This window comes from Micropterus salmoides, unplaced genomic scaffold (assembly GCF_014851395.1).
Source record: "Micropterus salmoides isolate LMB-PRFRI ecotype aquatic unplaced genomic scaffold, ASM1485139v1 Ms_hic_scaffold_2, whole genome shotgun sequence".
Classification (NCBI taxonomy): domain Eukaryota; kingdom Metazoa; phylum Chordata; class Actinopteri; order Centrarchiformes; family Centrarchidae; genus Micropterus; species Micropterus salmoides.
This window is the reverse complement of record NW_024041150.1, coordinates 18919812-18944166: the sequence shown is the minus strand read 5'-3', so window position 1 is coordinate 18944166 and position 24355 is coordinate 18919812. Positions and strand designations below refer to the sequence as shown.

The 24355-nt window shown below is 40.1% G+C and overlaps 1 protein-coding gene and 2 long non-coding RNA genes across 3 annotated transcripts in view; 2 read left to right on the top strand and 1 right to left on the bottom strand.

Annotated features, from left to right (window-relative positions):
- LOC119912223 overlaps window positions 1–24355 on the top strand; it is a 359916-nt gene that overhangs the window by 244112 nt on the left and 91449 nt on the right. The window contains exon 29 of the mRNA XM_038731318.1: window positions 1095–1352. Within this exon, the coding sequence (XP_038587246.1) occupies window positions 1095–1352 (258 nt within the window). The remainder of the gene's footprint in view (window positions 1–1094; window positions 1353–24355) is intronic.
- LOC119912236 overlaps window positions 5688–24355 on the top strand; it is a 60755-nt gene continuing 42087 nt past the window's right edge. The window contains exons 1-2 of the long non-coding RNA XR_005446102.1: window positions 5688–5772; window positions 7140–7375. This is a non-coding gene — a long non-coding RNA (uncharacterized LOC119912236). The remainder of the gene's footprint in view (window positions 5773–7139; window positions 7376–24355) is intronic.
- LOC119912241 lies at window positions 15913–21185 on the bottom strand. The gene is made up of 3 exons (XR_005446106.1): window positions 20905–21185; window positions 19925–19996; window positions 15913–16005 (listed from the first exon to the last, which is right to left on the bottom strand). It is a non-coding gene; the product is annotated as an uncharacterized LOC119912241 (long non-coding RNA).

The following is a 24355-nucleotide window of genomic DNA, read 5'->3' as shown; positions in this document are numbered from 1 at the left end:
GTAATGTGTCCAGAATTGGCAGTGTTGTGCTTTATGTCCAGAACATTCAGTATCCAAGGCATCAGAGAAAACCTCGAAGCATCACATAGATAAAAATGGATAAGAAGGCAGGGTGAAGCCCATAGCCCGCTGTGCATATATCTTCCACAGCCTTTCCACTGAAGAGTGCTGTGGAGCATGAAAAGGGTCTCGCCGAGGGCGTGCGGATGCTGGATGCGGGGTCTTCCCCAGCTGCAACATATGCCTGTGTAATGGCCTCACACAGGCGTGTGTTCTCACCATGCATGTTTGTTTCTCAGCAGTGGAGCAAAGTGTTTCAGCACTTTCAGCACAATTGACAGGGCCAGGCAGTTTATGTGGAGAGATGGAGGCTGTGGCCATTTCCCTCCTACCACATGAGACTGACACATCCGGCTCCCACATCTTGTGTTTATCTGGTGTGAATGCTTTTCACTTATAATATGAGAAAGGGACAGCAGCTCAACAACTGTGTCTGCATGCGCAGCGGAGCTTACTGTATGCGGGGAAAGTATGTGTTATCAGCTGCAGAAAACACGGGAGCGGGGCTCCATGAAGTGTGCCGTTTCACCTCGTCTGCTGCTTCCAATGCTTGCTGCAGGTGGGTGACTGCATTTTGGAGGAGCGGCCTGAAGAGCCCATTGGGGCTGATGGGCCAGCAGCTCCTTTCTGATCTGCTCTGGCAGGTGGGACATGTGTAGGCACATGTTGCACTGTAGGATCGTTAGTCATGCTATGACTATGAGACAGAATGATCACTTCATGGCTATTCATGGTTAGTGACGTGTACAGTGGCCTGGTCTTGGGCAGAGAGCGGCAAAGTCCTATGAATTTTGAATTCTTCATTTTTTGTTCATTACATATGTCTTGCAAAAAACAGACTGTGATGTGGTTAGATATAAAATGTGACAACATTCTAGCTAATAAAAACATATATCTGTAATAGCCATCTTAAGGTTTGTCAACAATTACATAATACAAAATAGAGCAACCTTAACAGCCAGATAGAGCATGAATAATATTTCTCACAAACCTGTTTGTTGATAAATTCATTCCCTTCTTTTCTTCTCTCTCAGCTTCTCCAAAAACAGAAGACTTTAGATCAATAGGACAAGATGAGACCAGAATCACTCTGCAGTGGAATAAAGTGAACAACAACTTCAGCTTTATTCTCCAGTTTAATGATGCAGAGATCAACATCACTGCACCAGATGGAGATGGACCAGTAACTCACACAGTCTCATCTCTCACTGCTGCAACTGAATACACATTCACTCTCTTCTCTGTGTTTGAGAACGTCAGAAGCAGTGGAGTGAACATTACTGCAGTTACCGGTAATATATGTCACTTTATTTCTATGTTCTGTATCTGCTTAGCGAGCCATCATCTGCTTTTCAGAGCACCAGTGTAAAACTAAGACGTATCTACTGGGTATAATATTCATTAAAGGAATGTGCTACTTAACAACATGCACTTTACTGCATGTTAATTTAACTCAGCATTGTTTTGGCCAACACTGTAAAATATTTTTACATTAAGAATGATTTCTTTTTAAAACTTTTGTGATGTTGTGATTCTTCATTTATCATAGAGTACATCTCTGTTGTGATATAAAGTGTGATGGATATGACTACAGGAATGTGACATCTGGATCCAGAAAAAAACATTCATACTTAGTAATACAAAGAATTGTTTCACTTGCTCTGTTCCTGACAGACAGCCTTAATTTTTATCAATGTGAACCATCTTTAACTATTGGAGGGAACATTTTCACTTTTACTGAGAGTCATTAGTTAATTAATACTTGTTTCACTGCTCTTTTTGTCTCAGCTCCTCAAAATGCTGAAAGCTTCAGATCAACAAGACAAGATGTCACCAGTATCACTCTGCAGTGGAATAAAGTGAACAACAGCATCAGCTATATTCTCCTTTTTAATAGTGCAGAGATTGATATCACTGCACCAGATGGAGATGGACCAGTAACTTACACAGTCTCATCTCTCACTGCTGGAACTACATACACATTCACTCTCTACTCTGTGTTTGAGAACGTCAGAAGCAGTGGAGTGAGCGTTACTGCAGTCACTGGTAAGATGTTTGACTTCATTAATGTTTATTTAACCAGGCGTATTACTTTGGAAGCTAATGGACAGTTAATAGTAATTACCAGCAGTAGTAACATTTTTCTTATTTCTTGTGTATGTAATTCAGTCAACTTTATGTTTATTGCGCCTTGAAACAGACATTCTTAACATAATTTTAACATGTCTTTATTTTTACTTATTCTCTTTTTTGTATAAATTAAAAATTTCCTCACTGTTTCAGTTATGATAATGACGTCTTATTTTTAAGAGATATTTACAAAGTATCAATACTTCTTAAAATATTCTTATATCAAAACATATTCTTAAAACATCTCTGACTCTACTGTACTGCATATACAGTGTGCATTTCTGTGACTGAGACAAAAAGTACAACTTACAGACAGAAAATGCTTAAAATGACAGAAAATGTCAGTGCTTGAACTGGTTCTTTTTTTATTCTCAGTGGTAACCAGTAAACACCAATTTAATGAGGGAGACTGAAACTTGATCTGACTCAAGCTGATATACAAAGTGTGAAGGCACTAAACATTAAATCCAGCACGGCATAGAGCAGGGGGATTCTATTAAAAGACGTTCAAAGAGGTGCAGGTAGAGACAATTTCCTGAAGCAAAGGTTCGGAACATCATAACCACTAACTTGCGTAATCATTCAGTGCCATAACATGTAGTTGTATCAACTTATGTCAAATTCAAAATGTTTACTGTCAGTTTTCACATCGAACTGGAGGGAAAATAAAAAAAATAACTACTCTAATTATAAATTATAAATTTAAAATAAAAAATGTAACTTAAAGTGTAGTCTCAACTAATTTTATTTTATAGGTAAAGCAGGGAACGGAATAACAGCAAGCTCATTAGATATTTCCTAAAAATAAACATTGTTCAGGAGTCCCGCACCTCAAGTCCGAGTCGAGTCTGAAGTCTTTTGAGGACGAGTCTCAAGTCGAGTCTGAAGTCACTGTGTGTGCCACTTAAGTGGCACTCGAGTCCGAGTCTCTAACTCGAGTCCACATCTCTGGCACAGGGTACACCTGACCATCCTTTACGAAAGGAAAGGAGAAAATGCCGTCCCACAATTCCTTGTGGCGGCAATATTTACAGCGACGTTCTCAATCTGAAACGATAAAATCCATTAACCACATTTAGCAAGATCCTCGCACACATTATAATACTTGAATACTCACAATTATCTTCTTTGTTTTGGTTTGTTTTATTTGGGCTTTTTTGTAATTTAATACTGTTTCAACACCGTTTTATGTTTCAGTTGTTGAAATAAGCTAAAAAAAGAAAATCACCAACCATGACAGATAAAGGCTGCTGATCAAGTTACCATTGGCTATTATGCCCTTTCTCTCTTAAGCCATAACTTGCTAATATGCATAGGCCTATGTCTTAAAACTGTCAACAATATCTGAGACTTATGAGCTATGTTACTAGTCTTGTAACCAAAGTGAGGATAATGTTGCAGCGTGTAGGCTCACGTTATATTTCCAGCCTTTAGCAATATCATTGATTAATTTTACTTCAGTCACAGATGCTGACACCCTCGCCTTCATAAAGGCAAGATCAAGCTGGATAACCTCTACAGTAGGCGTTTCCCACACACTGATTTATTTGTGGTGCCCTTCCACATTATCAACGCTGATTTTGTGTGAGCAAGCATTCTCAAGGTGAAAACCCTGACCATTAGTGACTGGTACCCTATCTGCCTTTTTGCTATCTTGGTTATGAAGTAATATTTTCCACCGTTTTGTCAACCTTTAGATGGTCTGCATTACAACAACAGGGGGCGCAGTGTCAAAGATGCGCTTTTTGTAGTCCATCTTCATAATTTTGTAGTTTCATCAGCCGTGGCATAATTACGCTGCCTAGAAAAGAGCAGTCGGATTCTCTCGGTCCTCTTTTCCTAAGTCCTTATTAATTCTCCTTCACATCTTTCCTTTACCTCATTACGTTTTCCATCGGGGTCAAGGAAAAATGGTTAGGAAAGGAGATTTTTTTTTACTTTTCGGACGCAGCCTAAGTTTTCTTTCTGTCATCAGATTGAAGTAGAGAAGAAGAGTTTGCTTTGGCGGAGGCGGTCTTTATCGGCCTCTCCTGACGACCCGTAGGAGCTACACAGACATGCAAGACAGCAATCGATTCTTCAATACGAAGAGAAAGAGAGTAAAGCATGGGAGTGCTTTTGGTCATATATATATTGACTGTTTTTATCAATATTTCAATATTTTGGAAGTTTTATGTTATTAGGAATGGGGTTGTATGGAGAGAAATAATGTTCTGAAGATAACTACCAATAAAAGTGAACATATTAACAGTAAATATGGCCAAAACATGGAAATTCGCGAGGATGAAAATATATATTTTGTCTGTATTGCATCTCCATGTAGTCTTTAGTGGTAAAAAAAATATGTTAATGTACAATGGATTTATATTCCTTAGCTTCTTCTGACCTTTCTAAGGAGACCAGAATTATGCACCTAGGCCTAATGGAGGAGATATTACTGATTTATTTTGGGTATGTTATTTTAGCCGTTTTTCCTGGAAATAGGCCCACGCTCTGAGTCCCTTAGTGTTGAAGACATACCAATTAGTGACCTCTGGCATAGAGCACTAATTGTTTTACCTGCTCTGTAGTCATGAAACAGTGTACACTGCTACATAAATGTCTAATACAAAAATGTCATCATCGAGGAAAAGGTATTGTAAAACTCCACGGTACAGCTGAACCCACCTGATGCATAGTACCTCTTCATGTTCACTGGAAAAAAGTTTACTTGCTTTATAAAAGAGTAAGTAATAAAAATTGAATATGCTTTGTTTTAGGGATTCGTCAGTACTACTTTGAGAATATGCCACTGAACTGGACGGAAGCTCAGAGCTTCTGCAGACGGGTCTACACTGACCTGGCCACCATAGAAACCCAGACTGACGCCTTTGCTGTACTCAGGACCACACCAAGCTACACAGGTGTGTACATAGTGTGTATGTACTGTATGTACAATCATATCCATACACAATAGCCAGGCAACAACTAAGTTTCTGAAAAGCTTATTTTGATTTAAATGAAAGTATAAAATATATTATGGAATGTGAAAAAAACAACAAAGGCCCTCAATAAAAAAGAGGAGACAATTTAAGGGATGTTCAGTTTATTCATATACATTTTAAGTCAATTCAGCAACTATTTTAATTCCAGCTGTTATATAATGAACATCTGTTTGAACAGGCAAGGCTTGGATAGGCCTCTATGGTGACAACTGGAGATGGTCCCTGACCAACAGCAGCTTCTATGGTGAAGAAGACACAGGGTTTAGAAACTGGGCTCCTGGACGTTCCTATAATCCTAACGGACAACAGAACTGTGTGCTGCTTCAAAACTATAACTATTACTATTACAACAATGGAAAGTGGTTGGACGTTAATTGTAACTACCCATTCTACTCTGTGTGCTATAACGGTGAGTTTTCTTATAGCACAAGAACAAAAAGCTAAATAGATCTTCTGCATAGCATATAATAAAAACTTCTCTTCATCAATATATTTCCAGGTTCAGTAAATGGACATCAACCTTTGTAAAAGTCGACACACCTTTGAATTGGACTGAAGCTCAGAGATACTGCAGGGAGAATTACGTCGATCTAGCCAGGTACAGTGTGCACTATGAAGACTCCAACACATAGCTTAGTTTTAAGGTGACTGATTTTGATTTTGAACAGCTATGTTGTCACATGACCAAATCCTTAAATAATCACACAATGTACAATATTATATTTCCCAACTAGGGATGCAGCAATTACACTATTATTATTATATGACGGATCACCTTGCTGCTAAAAGCTCAAATAACTGCATCAAATTTGATGCAGCACCTACGGAATCACCACCCAGCTTTGCACGCCCAAGTAAATGTAATTCATAATAACTTTAACGTGGCAAGTTGATTGGGAATTAAATTTCAAGGTGTCACTTACAATCGATGCCATAGAGGTGAGAGTCGAGCTTTCAGTGCAACGTGAACAAACAAAGCCGGTGTAACCCTTCAGACCCACTGCAACAACAGCACTGCTGCACTACGAGACCCATTATTTTCAAAGGCTTGCACATGGCGTGCGGTCAAAGTAGTTTTGTACTGAGCAGGTTCCTCACAGTGCAAATCACTTCTTTGAAGAAACCTCAAAACCTTCAGTCACTCAACATTTACTGTTACATCCTGTCAGCTTCTGCTCACAGTGTTAAAAAATGTTAGGCTTTGTGTGTTAATATGCCAGGTCCATCACACTGCCCTCCCCTTCGGGAGACGCCCAATTGCGCTTCACGCATAAAGGCATCCGTCACAACTCCCGCCAATCGTACTTCTCCCATCTCGAGGTGCCCCACACATTAGTGCAGACATCAACCATCTAGAGTGTTTCACCCATCTCTGGAGTCCACCAACCCTGGGGGTCCCTCCTACGCACTGGGTACGACAATTTCACAGCAAGCATCCCACTTCTGACTCCACATCTGACAGAAAGGCAAGAGCAGTTATCCCACCCAGATTTGAACCTGGGTCTACAGGGTACCAAACATGCAACTTGACAGCAACGCCAAATGCTCATTGGCATGGCAGTAACAGCGCAACCGTAGTGACGGTGGTCCGTCACAGATGAGAGTTGATGAAAATAACATTTCAGTTTATTACGCTCCTACTAACAATTTCCCCTGGTGGATAAGTGAAGTTAATATTCCTCTTATATTAATAATACTTACATATTATAGAAATATAATTGTTAATGTAATTAAACATTAACAATTAACTCATTACTAATGTTGTGAAATTAATTAATGCATATTAATCGTGAATATGTGAAACCATGATTATTCCTCTGACTATAATCATACCAACAAAATCTGTAATTGTTGCATCCCTATTCCCAACAATCACTAAGAATGCATTGCAGTATTTTTTTTTTAGTTAACTTTCATCTCTTCAGTTACACCCTTGATGTGTATATACTACTGTTTCTCTCTCAGTATACGTGATCAGACCGAAAATGATGTCATCACAAAGCTGGCAGCTGGTGACGATGTGTGGATCGGTCTACACTTGGAACAACTGTGGTCTGATGGGAGCACGTCTCTGTTTCAATACTGGGCCTATGGGCAACCGGACAGCACAGAGCAGTGTGTCACCACAGTGTTCAGAAACTCAGGACGGTGGTCAGATGATAACTGCTCCCTCACTTTCCCGTTCATCTGCTACTCAACAAGTAATGCATCTTATTTCTACTCACATAGAGATTCATTTCTGCATTAGAACAATGTTCTTCTGCTAAATGCTGCTCAGAATAACATACTATCTATAGCAGATAAACGTGTGGAAATCTAGTGATCATGTTGTAAATAGCACAGTAACATACATTTATCTTCCAAAAGAAAATTACTTTCTTGTCTGTAACGTTAATGTTTGCTATGTATAAAATGTTCTCAAAAGACACAAAATCACCCAAATCAAGTCAAATAAAATGAAAACTCTGATTGCAGAAATCTGCTATTGAAATGAATGTTTCAGAACAAGAAAAAAACAAATACCATAAAAAGTTTTATTATTCAAACCACAACCATCTATACTTACTTACTTATATGTTTCTCATCAGTATAATTCTGTTTAAACTGAGAAATAGCGATCATGTCAGTGATAATGTCTCATATATATATATATATATATACACTGACAAAGAGGTCAATCATATGAAATTAAATGAATTTCCTCCCATCATCCATCATCAACCACTTATCCTGCGTACAGATCGCGGGTGGCAGGAGCCAATCCCAGCTGACATCAGGCAAAAGGCAGGGTACACCCTGGACAGGTTGCCAATCCATCGCAGGGCCACACATAGACAAACAACCAGTCACACTCACACCTAACACGATTTATAGCCACCAATTAACCTAGTCCGCATGTCTTTGGACGGTGGGTGGAAGCTGTAGCACCTGGGGAGAATTAAATTCAATTTATTTATATCAGAAATATAATGAAGTCATCTTCTATTTGATGTGCCTTAAGGTACCTTAACAAACCAAAATATACAACAGTCCCTTTTTTTCAGAAACTGTAAACTGTAAGTTACCTTTAAGGCTACTGATGGACTCCTCTGCACTAAAAGCCTTATTGCAAAAAATATATATTGCAAATATCAGAGGGTAACTTAGTAACCACAGCAATTTACTTTAATGCCATTGTTGCGTGACGTCATTCAGCTGCTACTCGTATTATGGAACGGCACTGTGTGTACACTTTTCAAAGAGTTTGTCATAGTCAGCCATGTTTGTCATTTTCGGCGTCAGGACATGGACATGGAGTCATGCACCTGGAATTCAAATTGGACATTTCCCAGTTCCAAGCAATCAGGAGCGCATCAGTCAAGAGCCATTGATGTCTATATGTAACGCACTCGGGATCCCCATAGCGTCATAGTTCAGCGCACAGGGGAGAAGCCCTGTAGCGTCACTTTTGAATGGAAAAGGTAGGTAGGCTATATGATATAGTAAGTAAAGAGGTACCGTAGACAGTATATTACTGGACGAAGCCACCCCGCAGATTTGAATGGAGGGCAGTGAAGCCAGTTTTGGACCAATAAAATACTACTACAGGGCTACTTCCTGTTGGCACAAGTGTCTACTGTGCATGATCGTGCAGCATAACCGTGGTTTAATGACGTAAATCAATGGCAGAAACACCGTTATTCTGGTAGCTGCATAGCTGCGCCAACAAAAAGTACGTCTCTCATGTACGACAGGATGTCACAGGGTTTTGACGTCCTTTTTGGGCCTACATGGCTGGCTTCACTATTCCAACTGTGGCTTACTCCCTTGCATCAAACAAACATTGCAAATGTCATCATAGTTTCCCACACAGTTTCCCACCCCAATGTCCCAATGCAATACACCAATCAGAGTCATTTCCCTTTTAAAGCCAGGTGCGCTTGTACTTTGGCGCATTGCTATCATAATAGTGTGAATGGTGCATTATGAAAAACACCAATTGACTGATTAAACTGCAGACTCACAGCAGAGAGGGGATGTGGAGAGACGTGTGGATGTGATATAAAAATCATCTCTGATCATGAAGCCTGTGTTACTCTGCTGCTCTACAGTTTATGAAAGTCTGTAACACAGAGCCCACTAAACGCCGACAGCTTCACTCACCTGTTTCACTCTGGGGAAGGAAAACAATACACACAAAGCATGTTCACCACCACATTAAAAGCTGTAGCCTACATGAAGGCAGTATAGTTGACTGTTACAAGTTACGTAGGTTATGTAAGTTGAGTAAGCTATGCAAATAACATTACTTAACTTACATAAGTTAACTGGTGTATATATCATAGTTCTTTTAACCCAAACCATGATTTTTTCCTAAATCTACTTTTAGTGCTTAAATCTAACCAAATTGCGTTTAGCTGTGCCGTTTATATGTGATATTAACAACGTGCCATTTCAACAAGGCAACACTAAGAGATAGGCCTTTGAAAGTCTAACCAGACGTTGCATATTTATTGTTGCTAACTTGACCTAACTTGAAGTCAAAAAACGTCTCCTGGTTCTCTGGACTAATCGGAGGCAGAAAAATAAAAGCAACAGGTTAATCTGTCTCACCTCATGCTGGGCGATGTACATTCAAAAGAAACTATGAAAGCATTACCTCCTTCATCAAACAGAGCCTAAAATAATAGCAAAAGTAGGGTTTCCACTGCTGTGTATATTTTAGCTCTGGGGCTTTACCCAGGAGCTACAAGTGTGACTGGGGAACATTTTACTTTATTTTTCTGATGTCCTGCTTCTCTACTTCAAGGTAAGCACTGAATTGGCCAACACATTAAACTCCTTTACTTCCCCATGGTTATTATCCAACTTAAAGTTCTATGAATATTAAATTCTTAATTTATTGTTCAAATACTGTGATGTATTTAGGTATAAAATGTGACATTCTTGCTAATACAAACATCTACTATATCTCTCATGGCCACCATTAGGTTATCTTAACAATGGAATACAAAATGGAGCAACCTTAACAGTCATGGAGCATGAATAATTTTTCACGCAAAGTTATCTGTTGATAAATTTATTCCCTTCTCTTCTTCTGTTTCAGCTCCTCCAAAAACAGAAGACTTCAGATCAATAGGACAAGATGAGACCAGTATCACTTGCAGTGGAACAAAGTGAACAACAACTTCAGCTTTATTCTCCAGTTTAATGATGCAGAGATCAACATCACTGCAGCAGATGGAGATGGACGAGTAACTCACACAGTCTCATCTCTCACTGCTGCAACTGAATACACATTCACTCTCTTCTCTGTGTCTGAGAACGTCAGAAGCAGTGGAGTAACATTACTGCAGTTACCGGTAATATATGTCACTTTATTTCTATGCTCTGTATCTTTTTAGCGAGCCATCATCTGCTTTTCAGAGCACCAGTGTTAAACTAAGACGTATCTCCTGGGTATAATATTGATTAAAGGAATGTGCTACTTAACAACCTAAACATTTTTGCATGTTAATTTAACTCAGCATTGTTTTGGCCAACACTGTAAAATCCTTTTACATTAATAATGATCACTTTTTTAATATTTTGTGACGTTGTTATTCTTCATTTATAGTGGAGTACGTCTCTGTTGTGATATTAAGTGTGATGGATATGACTACAGAATGTGACATCTGGATCCAGAAAAAAACATTCATACTCAGTAATACAAAGAATTGTTTCACTTGCTCTGTTCCTGACAGATAGCAAAAGTTTTAATCAATGTGGGGACACAAAACAAACCATCTTTAACTAGAGTGAACAACAAACAACATCACTTTTACTGACTGTCCTTTATTAATACATGTTTCACTGTCTTTTTGTCTCAGCTCCTTCAAATGCAAGAAACTTCAGATCAATAGGACAAGATGAGACCAGTATCACTCTGCAGTGGAATAAAGTGAACAACAGCTTCAGCTTTATTCTCCAGTTTAATGGTGCAGAGATCAACATCACTGCACCAGATGGAGATGGACCAGTAACTTACACAGTCTCATCTCTCACTGCTGGAATTCCATATAGATTCACTCTCTTCTCTGTGTTTGAAAACGTCAGAAGCAGTGGAGTGAGCGTTACTGCATTTACTGGTAAGATGTTTGACTTCAATATTGTGAATAACATTTTAATCTTGCAACTTAGGAAGCTACTGGACAGCTATTATTATTTACCAGTAGCAGAAGTTTTTTTTCTTGTTACATTTGAACATTTTCATGCAACTGAAGTTTGTCTTGTCTGATTTTCATGAATAAATTATCAATTCATTTTTAAATATTCTTCTTTCCAAAACATCTCTCACTCTGCCTACTGCAACAAAAGGACGTCGTAAGTATATCCATTTGTAACATTTATTACATGGTCTGAGCCTTTGCCTCGAGTGCATTAGCATGATTTTTATTGACATCCTTTTCAAAGCTATATTTTTTTTTATCCTATGTAACTTCTATTTGTTTTTCATTATTTACTATGTGTTTACTTTAACTGTTGTTCCTTAGCCTATATTTACATAAAACCAGAGAATACATTATTGTATAAGGGCTGGGCACGTTAATGCGTTATTATTGAGTAAACACATTAATTAATGCTGACTATTATCACACGTTAACGCAGTTTTTATTATTAGGCTATTATTTTGAAAGTGCGTTGCTCACTGGCACTGAATACACATATCAGTAGAACCATGAGTCATAGTAGGGGTGGGATGTTGATCAGCCCAGAGATGGGGGCTCGAGTTAGAGACTCGGACACGAGTGCGATTTAAGTGTCACACAGTGAATTGAGACTCGACTTGAGACTCGTCCTCAAAAGACTTCAGACTCGACTTGGACTCGAGGTGTGGGACTTGTGAACAATGTTTATTTTTAGGAAACATCTGAGCTTGCTGTTCTAGCTCACACAGGCTCCGCCCTCTACTGGACTCTATGGGTACTACCTCCTCCGATCACATTTTATCGTGCACACAGCCGACCAATAGGACTTCGCTACCGATACGTGCGTGACGTAAAAATAGCAGTGTCCCTACTGCCTCAGCATCCTTTTTTCTTAAGCAAACGGTGAACTGCTCACTGAATTCACCACCTCCACGGATGGAGTCGCCACTTATCGAAAATTATCTTTGCACCTGGGCGAGGTGACCCATGTCCTGGAGGCTGGGGAATGGAGCGACTGGCCAAGTGACTGTTATGGATGGAGAGAGGCCTGCTGAGAGATTCCCAGCGCGCCCACGAGGACTCGCACGGGGGTTGCTAGCTCACCGGCGGTTAAAGCCTGTCACAGCGCAGCTAGGCTAGTCTGCTATAGCCGGAGAGAGAAAGTCAAAGTCAGGTCTCTCTCGGTATAGCGGGACGAAAGAGATCGCTCGCTGCTTCGGTTCCTTTCGTTTCCTCAGCGGGCGGCTTGTAGCGCCTGTTACAGCAGGCTAGGCTGTCTACTTGCCACTGCTTCACAGGGAAGCTGTGAGCTTGAGGCTGACGCCAACACCGGGTGACAAGGCCGTGGTGTCATTGAATGCACCATGGGCCTTTTTCGAAAGATTGAACTGTTTCTGAACTTTTTCGATTGCAGCCCTTGGAAAAAGCCTTATTTATTTAGCCTTATTTATTAAAAAAAATATATTTAAAATAATAAATAAATAAAAAGGAGGGTGACAGAGCGACAGAGGCTGATGTACACCACCACTCCTCCTCCCTCAGTGGCAGTATGCATTTATTTGTGTTTCATGTGCTGCTGTGTACACACTGAAAATGCTGTGAATGTTCAACTGATTAAATACAGTAAATTCCTAAAGAGCATTCTCCTCCCCACCGAACCCCCTCCATCTTCAGCTCGGTGCGTAACTTCCATTTATGAAAAGTTTGGCGGTGGAGAGTGCCGAAGATGCGTTGTTTCACGTGTACACATTTTCATGCAGAATGCCGACTGGGTGGACAGCTTTCTGAGACCAGGCTACTCTCTTCAGTTCTGCTGCATACCACCAGTTTTCCTGGACATAATGGAAGCCAGTCTATCCTCTCAAGAGGAAGTGGACTTCCTTGCCGCCGAGATCCAGCAACTTCTGCTGAAGCAGGCTGTCTTAGGACATCTCAGCGCATGACATGCACAAAGGTCTTTCACCATGTACTTTTTGGTCCCCAAAGTGACGCAGCCTACAGTGACAGAGCCCTGGCCTGTACCTCTGGGAGGTGAGAGTGCATCTATTGTGTCCATGTGTGCTAGGCTAACGTCCTATGTAGAGCACACAGCCCCCATTCGATGCACTGGTCAGCTGTTTGTCTGTTTCACTGCAGTCAGGTGTTGGTCAGGCCAAGCCCCTATTGGTCCAGCAACCTTCTCAGGGGTGTCTCACCATTCTGTCACTAGGTGAAGTGGTGGGCGGGGCTTTGGCCGGCCTGTGGCCGACCGGGTTGGTGTGGTGGACTTTGGCTTGTCGCGGCTAGGGCGGACAGTCATCGGGCTCCACCCACTGTACCCATAGAGTCCAGTAGAGGGCGGAGCCTGTGTGAGATAGAACAAAGTTTAGGATATGGTAACCCTAGTTCTATAAGCACAGGCGGAGCATGTATCGGTACGTCACGCGTGTATCGGTAGCGACGTCCTATTGGTCGGCTACGTGCACGATAAAATTTCAGTGGGCGAGTGCGTGCGTGTGATTGGAGGAGGTGGTACCCATATAGTCCAGTAGAGGGCTCTGTCTGTGCTTATAGAACTAGGGTTACCATATCATAACCTTCGTTATTCCCCTCCCTGAGTTACCTATAACCTGCCTACGTAACACGGAGCATCTGCTGCGCGCAACCGCACGTGAGAGAGGACAACAAACACTGGCAGCTGCTCCGCAATTCATCATAAACTTTGGCTTTAAAATTTCATAAAACAAGACCTAAACAAAGACGTGCTGAACGCAAATAGGTTAGTAACCTGTGGTGAGTAAACATGTTTAGCTCAGCATTGGCCATCTAACGTTAGCTTACTTCTTGCTTCAGCTACGACCTACAGAATGTTAATTCCAACTGTCGTTCGTTATGAAAAGATGAATAAGCGTTTGTTTACTTGCCAAACTTGTGGTGGTTGATTAATGTAATTATTTACGTCCCGCTGGCTGCCATCACCTTAATTATTACCGTTGGCTAGAAAGAGGTTACAGGTTTATTGTTCATCATGTAACCTTACAGTTTTATTTAGTTGTAACCTGGTTATAACGTTACACTGGTTTGAGAGTCTGGTGGTGTGTTGACTTTCAGTAGTTTAAGCTGTCAGTGATTGCACTGCACATTACATGGTTTTGCTCTGTAAGTTAAAAAGTTTATATAGCAGTACATTTAAATTAAAAGTGCTCAATGCACTACTTAAGAATTCATTATTAAATTTTGTGCATAACTATGCAGCAGGAGGTGAGACTAACAGTTTTAACATTGTTTTTTCTGTGTTTGTGTGGCTTTTTTAAATAAAGGGCTTGAGACAACACGGATTGTCCCCACGGTTGTCCTTGAAAGTGTTGAGACGTAAGATCAGGACATCAGGACCGATTATTTGAAGGAGGATGGATCTGCAAGTTATTTAGACTTTCCACATTTTGAATTGCTTTCTTTGATGCGAATAATAAAAACTGATGATAGGAAAGACATTTTATCAGATCTCAGTGAAATGTAGTTTGACCCCATTATTCTGCTTTGTATTTACTTATACTAGTACTACTACTTAATACTTCTAATGTTATGAGGATAACTTGTTGTATGTATTGCTACTACTATTACATTGTAAAAATATGCTCCTTCTCCCGCATTAAAAAATCCAGAAGCTGTAAATATGCAAATGTCTTTCATTTGGAAAGTTGAACATAGATAAATGTAAAAATGTCTTTTAGTATCAAACTGCACACACATCATTCTGCACAGTGAAGCTCAAACATTTAGGTAAAGTAACAATTTGTTAACACACAAATTGAATTATCTAATTCCTTCAGGCAAGCATGAAGCAATTTACAGCCATTTCTCTCTTATTTGACTTCTATGTGTCAGAGGTTTTTAGCTCTGAGTACTGCTCTACTTGCCAAAGCCTGCTCTGACCGTCCATTCAGAAACAAGTTTGGGGACACTGGGAACGTTTGTGGACATTTATATTTGTTACAAGATGTTTTGATATCTTTCAGTGATCGTTTTTTGTTGAGGTCATGAATCCTCCACCAGGTCTGCTACACACAGCGTAAACTGTAAATACTAGTTTCTGATGAACAATTGACACCAGAGCACGGCATTTTATTCCTCCGGTCAGCTGGGCTTGCTCCAGCTCCAGCGACGTACTCAGAGGATGACAAGTTTAGAGCCAAAAACTCGATCAGTTTGTCAGGGGGCGTGGTTTGTGATTGACAGTTTCAGCAGGAAGTGACTAAAATTACATGTGGTAAATGATGAATGACAGAAGGGTGTTGTGAACTATGAATGGTAAATCAAGTATATCACATCAGTTGACAATTTATTACTCTATATTTCAATTCACCTTAAATTTAACAACAATTTCACCTCAAGAAATTTTATTTACAGCCAACATTAATAAATGAAGGCACACAGGTTCATAAATAGACACAGGGCAGGTTTTTTTTAAATTAATCCTAAAAACACTACAAATACTATATAAAAATATAGCACAGTGGCAGGGCAGGTGGGGAGTGCTGTGACTTACCACACTGCAGGAAGAAGCCAAAACAAAGCAGGAGAATACTTTACCTAATCACCCGTGACACTACAAACCAACAGAAAGGGACTCATGAAGAAACACCACCACCAGGGATCGGACTGCTGCCTTTGGTCCACAGCACCTGATAACAAAAGAAAAATCAATAAAAAAAATAACACCTGCCCTCCGTACTACAAGTGCCGACAAGGCTCCTCAAGAAACAATGTAAGAAATAAACCTATTAATGAAAATAACAAAACCCAAAATAAATGGCAATGAAAATACAAATTAAATACAAACTAAATTATTTGAAATATTTCTCCAGGGGCTTTAACAGCCAAGTCGCCCACAAAAAGAAATCCGACACGATGGAGCCAAAACTTAAGCACAAAATAAAGAATTAAGCACAAATGAAGATAAAAATATATAGTTAAAACAGCAGTTACAATCTAGGGCTTCTAAGAAAAGAAATACAAAACTATTACAGTTTGTGCCCGTTGCTTGAACACTATAGACCCATGCTTAGACTAAAGTAACACAACTTGAAGCTTTTGTTACCATACCTCAAACACATGTACCCATACCTTAAACAAAAGCGCTGCTTTGCACTCTAGTTGCAATTCTGCAACACACTTGGTCCTTTATGCAACACACTTGGTCCTGCATACTACACTCTACTTCATACATAAGACACTTCGTCACACTATGTATGTTATCCAAAATACAAAACACATTGCGTAATTGCAACCACTCAAATACACACCTGAACTTACTTGCAAAACTGAACACCAATCAGCCAGCTACAAAAAGCCCTCAGTTTAGCCATTTCAAGAACTTTGCAAGCATGGATGGAGGGAGAGCAAGAGGCAGAAGTAGAGGAAAAGGAGGAGGAGGAGGAGGACAAGGACAAGGTCAAGGTCGAAGAGGCCATGCACGGACCCCTATTTCTGATGGTATAAGAGCAACTTTGGTGGACCATGTCATCAACCATGGCCTGACTATGAGGGAAGCTGTCCACCCACATCTAAGCCGCTTCACTGTGATCTGTAATAAGAACATTCCGACTAGAAAACAGGTATGTCTTCACCTCTCTACCTTCTACTCTACTCAGATGGTATTTACAGCGAAGTACTACAGTATATCACTTTACCACATCACATGTACAGGGTATTGCAGGGTGCTAATGCTCCTTTTGCAGCCAAAGTGGTAGTTTTTGTGAAACATACCATGCATGATTACTTACAGTATATTGAGATGTTTCAGTACAGGGGATGATACAGTATATACAGTAAAGTAATGTAAGAAAAAGAAGCAAACCGATGACAATTTGTGGTTGTATTTCTCTAGAATGACTAGAAAACCTTCTGGGGGGAGGACGCCAACGCCTGTTCACACAACAGCAGGAACTTGCCGTTGTGGACCTAGTGAGGGCAGACAATGCCATCCGTCTCCACCAGCTACGACAGAAAATACTTGCAGACAGGCAAGTGTTCAACAAAATTAACCATGTGAGCATCTTGGGAACACAACATCACCATGAAGCAGCTCTACAGGGTCGCATTTGAGAGGAACAGTGTCAGGGTCAAAGGACTTGGAGCTGAATATGTACGGGTAAGTATAACTGTCCTTTACATTTACAATACAGTATTGGTGAAATCCAGTAGCAGCTGAATATGTACCGTATCAGTACCACATGGATCCATTCGGAGAGCTACACAGGTACCTGTGTGATGGGGTGAGGGTTCTGTATGTTTAGCACTGTAGTGCAGTAATATGTTTTTTTTGTTACAGAGAATCTTGGTCATGGATGGAGCTGCACAGCCTCATGAATTCATTTTCATTGATGAAGCTGGATTCGTCCTGAGCAAGACAAGACAACGGGGTTGTAATGTAATTGAGTGAAAGAGGGCTACTAAATGTTAATCAACACAGAATTTAGTTTTGGTGGCAGATTTTTCAAAATAAAATAAATCCACCCAAGTTTGTGCACTACCTTTTTTGACCCTAACAGATCAGCAGTTTAAAAATCATCGTAGTAGAGCTGGAGCTGAAGAGCATGGTGGTGTTGTGAGAATAAACGGTGATTCCTGAAGTACGGGCCAACATTTAAATCTCTGTAGAAACACTCTTGGTGCGGTTTTGCTGTTTGGAAACTGTTACAGAGTTCACTGTTCCAAAACATAGATGAAAGAGACCCTATGATGGGTGCATAAATGAACTTGTCATTGATAGGAACTTGCCTCTCTGTGCCTGTTGTTCTGTTTCTGCGTATATCAAAGCGAACACTAAGGATATGCTCAACTGGTTCTACTATTTTCCATTTTTCCTCAAAATGTCTCATCCTTTTAGATTCTGTGTTTAGACATGAGAATGGATTTTGAAGCTGATCAAAACAATCATCAACTTTCTCTAAGGTTTCTCTTGATGTATCAAATGACAAACATTCATCAATAGCTTGTTTTGCATGGGCATGGATATCATTAACCACTTCCGCCATTGAACCAACTAAACTTTGCACAGTACTTTCAAGAACTCCTGAGGCTTGCACTTGTCCAAAAAAAGGAGCTGCATATGTCTAGTATTTTTTTTTCCACTGGGATCAGAAGAATCAGAATCAGAAGGAGTACGACAAATTTGTTTTAGTGATGAGGTGCTACATGTAGACAAACATACAGTTGACATAAATAAATATATATATATATATATATATATAATATGGAATAGACAATGCAAGTTACATAAGAATATTAAAAAGAATAGAGAAAAATAATACAACTATTTGCAGAATATATTATTCTGGGTTTGTGTAGAGCAGACGTATTGCAAAGAAATATTTAACCCCTTGACGCAATTGTCGCGAATTCGCATCATACCTCTTCCTTGCAGACTGCAAGCCAAAATAGCACATGGATTCCCTCAATGCCTGTTGGTGCATATTTGATATGAACCTAGGAACCTTTTGCAAGCCCTGGTTTCTCATTTATGCCTGTTGTCGCGAATTTGCATCATACCTACACATACCTGAATTTATATCTTTTCTATGTACTAAAGACAAATTAACAATCTTCACTTAATTTAACATCAGCTTGAAAGCAAATGAAAACACAAATATTTTTTTTATTTTTTGATCGTAAAAAAATTCAGGCGTTAAGGGATTAAATAGACAACAACAAAGATTAACAATTAACAAAAAAAAGTGTGCTATATGCCAGGTTTGAGGTTATGAAATGAAATAGTGTTTACATGTGCAGAGACATATGTATTATTTGCAAGGGGGGAATGTCAGCGGGGTCCCTGGCCTTGTTGATAAGGCTAGCTGCAGATGGGAAGAAGCTGTTTTTGTGGCAATAGGTTTTGGTCCTGATGTACCAACAATGTTACTGTGAAACTTGTTTTCATCAGATGGGAAAAAAATTCTCTTTCTGGTAAGGCACATCTTGCATAAAGCTGAATGGACTATTTAAGTAATTGACTGCTTGATCACATAATAAACCAGCAACAATTTTGATAACCGATTTGTTTTCATTCTTTTATGTAATAAACATTGAATGTTGAACATTCCCTATTAACAGATACTTAATGAGATATTTTGGTGTTAAGTCATAATAAGCTGACTTTGCTGAATCTCTTCAGCAAAGTCCTTTGAGCTAAACAAACTTTTCTTTTACTACCTGCAGTGTATTATGTGGATAAAGCAACTATGCATAATTTTATTCCAACAGCAGGACTTTTATTTAATATAAAAGGGAGCTCTAAATGCAGAGTAAGAAATAAATTACCAATAAATTAAAATAAATAAATAAAAGAAATTCAACTTTTGGGGAATCAAAAGCAAATAAAGATTGCTAATAACAACTGTTTAAAATAAGAAATCCCACACAATGCAAATTGTTAAGTGAGGTAAACGAGGTAATGGAACAATATAAAAAAAGAGCACAGAGCAAAAACCTTTGTTTTGAATATCTCTCGCTGTAAGCTTGCAGTAAACATACTGAGCATATAGACAAACAGTTCAGAAGTGCTTTCAGGAGTCTGTAACAGACAAATCCATCCACACCCACCTTTCTCTTGCTCCACCAGGAGCATCAGTGACCACAGTGAGGAGTGTCAGCAATGTCTGTTTCATCTTCACCCTGCAAAATACAAGCAATCCAAATATGAAGATAATTATAAAGCACTGTATGCTCATCAGTTCCCCCCACGCACTTTTTATTTTTTCCAAGCCTGTCTTGATACAATACTCACATGACAAAATGTTAAGAGTTACTGGTGGCTGTGATGATTCCTTCTGTCTATACTGACTATAACGCTTTCTTAATCTGACTCAACTGTAAGAGAATGAGGACAAAATTTTCAAGTTCATTAGGAACTGTTATGAGACTTCAACAGTCTGACATAAACAAGCCACAAAACATATCGTAAGTATTTTTAGAAGTTAGTCTTTGTGTGTTAACTTGCTGAGCTGCAGCAGTGGGATACTTCCTTCCAACAGTAAACCTACACAATGACCTAACAATAATTTTTTAATTAGACAGCTTGAGACTAATTTAGCTGCAGCTGAACTTAGCCTGCTAAAATCCTGTGTCCTCATGAGGACTTTAGGTTTTGGGCTCCCTGCACTGTATACTTCATTCTGCTTAACAGCTTAAACCTATTGTCCTCGTTAGTGGGCAGTTGCCTGTGCCCTCTATGGTCACTGTTTGCAGCCTTCTGACGTCTGTTTTTACTTTGTTGCACATACTCATCTTTTGATAAAGTACTTCCTGTTCAAAGACAATGTTTAGGGCTTTTATACTTAAAATCACATACACAGAATCAAAGCTCAGCGTCTTGGGAGGTTACAGAAACATTTTTGCATGAAAGGAGAAGTGTTTAATTGAGATGAGGAATGACAGCCAACAATAATAAGGCTGACAGACATCACACAAAACCCCACCCCCCTGGCAAGAAAAAACTAAATTTTTCACATTAAACCACCATGTAAAAGCAGGTTTTAATGACCACGAACATTATTATTATAAATTTTAAATATTCTTCGTACCGTCCTTGGAATTCTCTTTTCCCAAACTCAGACACACAGCAGCCTACACAGGTAAACACACACACACACACACACCCTCCGTTTGACCCGTGAGAGGGCAGTGAAAAACGTAAGAGTTAGTAAGTCTGGTTTGGTAAGATTATGTTATTTAAGTAATTTAATTGACGTGGCAAATGACTAACTCAGCGGGAACACTGAGTGTGAGCGAAACCAGTACCTACTCTCCGTGGCTCCGGCACACTGCGGTCAGCTGATGTTTTGTTCTGTGGTGCTGCAGTGTTGTTAACAGGAGGAGCTACAGCGCGCCCTCTGGTGGGAAAACTATGCAACACTCATGACCCGAGGGAAGGATCCGACTCTCTGTTTCTCTTTTTAATAGTAATATCGTATGTTATAAACGCAGATGCAGATATATCTGCTTATATCGGCCAATAATATCTGCAAAATAATGAATCGGTCGGGCTCTAGTTGATATTGACATTTCTGTGAGTACAATTAGTACCTACATTCCAGGTTTTGAAGAAGTCAGTCATTCACTAGCAGGCTCACCGGAAGGGCATGGAGGGTCGGAACAACATCTCATGTGTACATAGTGATGTTCCTAGATTGACAAACAAAATAATAATTATTATACAAATATTTTTACAGCACATCAAGCCATCTAGTGTAATATTATGCAATTTTAAAATAATAATAATATTGATAGCAATAACAATGAATCCATCCAGATGCAACTACTTACAGACAAGTCAAATTTAAACAAACATAGATTAGTTTCTCTCTTGCCGTATCATACAGCTACAGACACGTAGAGGCTGCTCTCTGTCCACTTTCGACTTTCATTGTCAGCCGTATGTTTAACTGCCCAAAAAACACAGTACATCTCTCTGTTAGTAGACTATATGGCAACCAATCATGGATAGAGTTGGACTCTTGGATGGATAGAAAAATAGAAATGCTCCACCCATAAAATATGAGTGAAATTGAGGATTTTCTGTCATAGGCTTTTAAATGACTTTTAAAGTGATCATGTACTGTAAAACTTGACAAATGACAGTAGATGGATCTATCTTCCTAACATAATCAAATTTCCATATTATAGTAGAGGTCCCAATCTGTATTGACTTCACATTATGTGATCAACATTGTCGCTATAGTAAAGGTAATCTTGAACTCACTGGAGGTCATAAATCCTGGGGATCTCTACAGGGCCTCTGCTCTCTTGGTCTTCTGCCTGTCCAGGGCAATCAGTTGTGGTGTGTATCTCTCAAGCGCGCAGTAAAATTGGTTGCATAGGTTCAAGATCTGTAAAGCCATGGAACTCAGCAAACACCTGCAAACACATAAATGTATATAGATTAATGGTTTTTAACTTGGGCCTTAACAGGAAAACATAAGGCATCAATAACTTGTTTTAAGCGGGATGGATGGCTATATGGCAAAAAGATTACAGTTTTTATCTGAGAAATGGAAATTGACCACGGCACTGATAAGAAAAAAATGCAGGGTCATCCTGCAAATTTCTTTAACCTGACTTAACTTTTGCTGCATCAAAATAAAAAAAATGAATGACTAAGAATTGATTTAGCAAATCAAATATCTTTTAAATAAGACTAATTGTATAATATTTCATCATCTAGCTACAGTTTCCTTGGCCTTAATCACTGCCAAGTGAAGGCACCTGCTCATAACCGGTATCAGACGGAACGAATTTCCCCTCGGGGAGAATCCCTTGGATTTTAGCCACCACTGCAGGGCTCTCATGTGCAGCGGGCCAGACGGGATCCATTCTTGCTTTTGTTTGTGTTAAACTTCAGTGAAATTTAGCCTCCTACGAATAAAAAACTTCCGGCACATGTTGTTATGTTATTTTTAACTTATCTTAACTTTAAGTTATCGTTAATAACGTTACTGTACTGTAGAGGGCTAACGTTAGCTAATGTTAGCAAGCTGGGTCACTAGGCATGATTTGTGCCGTAATGGCGCAATGCGTACATACAAACAATTTATACATGGCTGACAAAGTTGTACTACATATCATCTTAAGTTAAATTAGAGAATATAACTTTTCAAAATGCATTCTGGGATACATTGAGTGGACTATATAGGGTATAATAATTATCACTAGACATTCAGACAGCACTACAAAATGGCAAGCTCACTATATAGCCCACTAATTAGTGAGTAGTGGGTGACACAGCCAATGTTCACTCAAAAACAATGATGCACATATAATTAAAACAGCATTACCCATTAAGAGAACTGTTTGGTTTACTTATTAGCTGTTTTTGAGTGCTTCACCCATAATGGTTATGAGTTAGCAGTACTGTTCAGGATTACAGTGCATACAAGTCAGATACTGCCAGTCATTTTCCAAATCACACTGTGATCACCTTCCAGAAGCTTTAAACTTACGATAGTCTTATGATTATACTCATCACCTGTCAACTGCCTCACAATTGAACAGCCCGTTCCCTCCACCATCTTGAAAAGTGGACTTCGATTTCTTGGAATCTTCAGCAGAGTTTTGCTGGACCGTTTTCAGCCTCCATGCCAGGTAACCAGAGCCACTCTGGTGGTCAGAGAAATGTTCCTGTGAAAAGAAAAATAAAAGGTTAATCTGTTACCTTATTAAGAAGACAGGATTTCAGAATTTCAGCTGTTTTGATGCGTTAAACAACTTGGGACATACCACCCTTTGTTTGAAACCAGCCATCGGCTCCCATAGTGCCCTTTCTTCAGCACTGAGAACCAAGGCCGAGTGAGGCCCACTGCCAAGACGTAAAGGCTTCGCTCTCTAAGGCCATCGCTATTGGGTTTAGAGGCAAAGCAGGATGAGTCAACGCCTCACTGGCCCATATGCTACCACAAAGCACAGACCCACCTACCTAGAGCAACAAGGCCGGGGACTGGATGGGGGGCCCCGCAGCTGTGCAGGTGCAGACGAGGTCACAACAGCAACCGCATCGGTTGTGTATAGAGCAGGGCCAGCGTGGGCCACAGCCGCTCCCCACTGTCCGGATGGGAGAAGCGCACCGCACACTCACAGAGGGCAATCACTCAGACAGAACGCTCAGTGCAGTCAGCGAGAATCGTGAGACATCCTGCAGGTAGAACAGATGAAAGATCACGGGGAAGACCAGGAGGGCACCGTGCAGATGTCGTCCACCGACATTCCACTGTCCCATGCCACCGAGGAGGAGACGCCTCTCGTGGAGTGCGCCCTCATGCCGTCCGGGGGAGATACACCAGCTGACACATAGGCCTGTGAGATAGCCTTGCACAGCCAATGAGACAGATGCTGCGCCAACAGGGGAAGCCCCTTGGACTGTTCCCTGTAGTGGAAGAACAGGCACTGTGAACGGCGCCAGGCGGTCATGCGCGCTAAATAGCAGGACAGCGTGTGCACCGGACAGAGGGGGTGAGACATAGCTTCATCCTCACAACCATG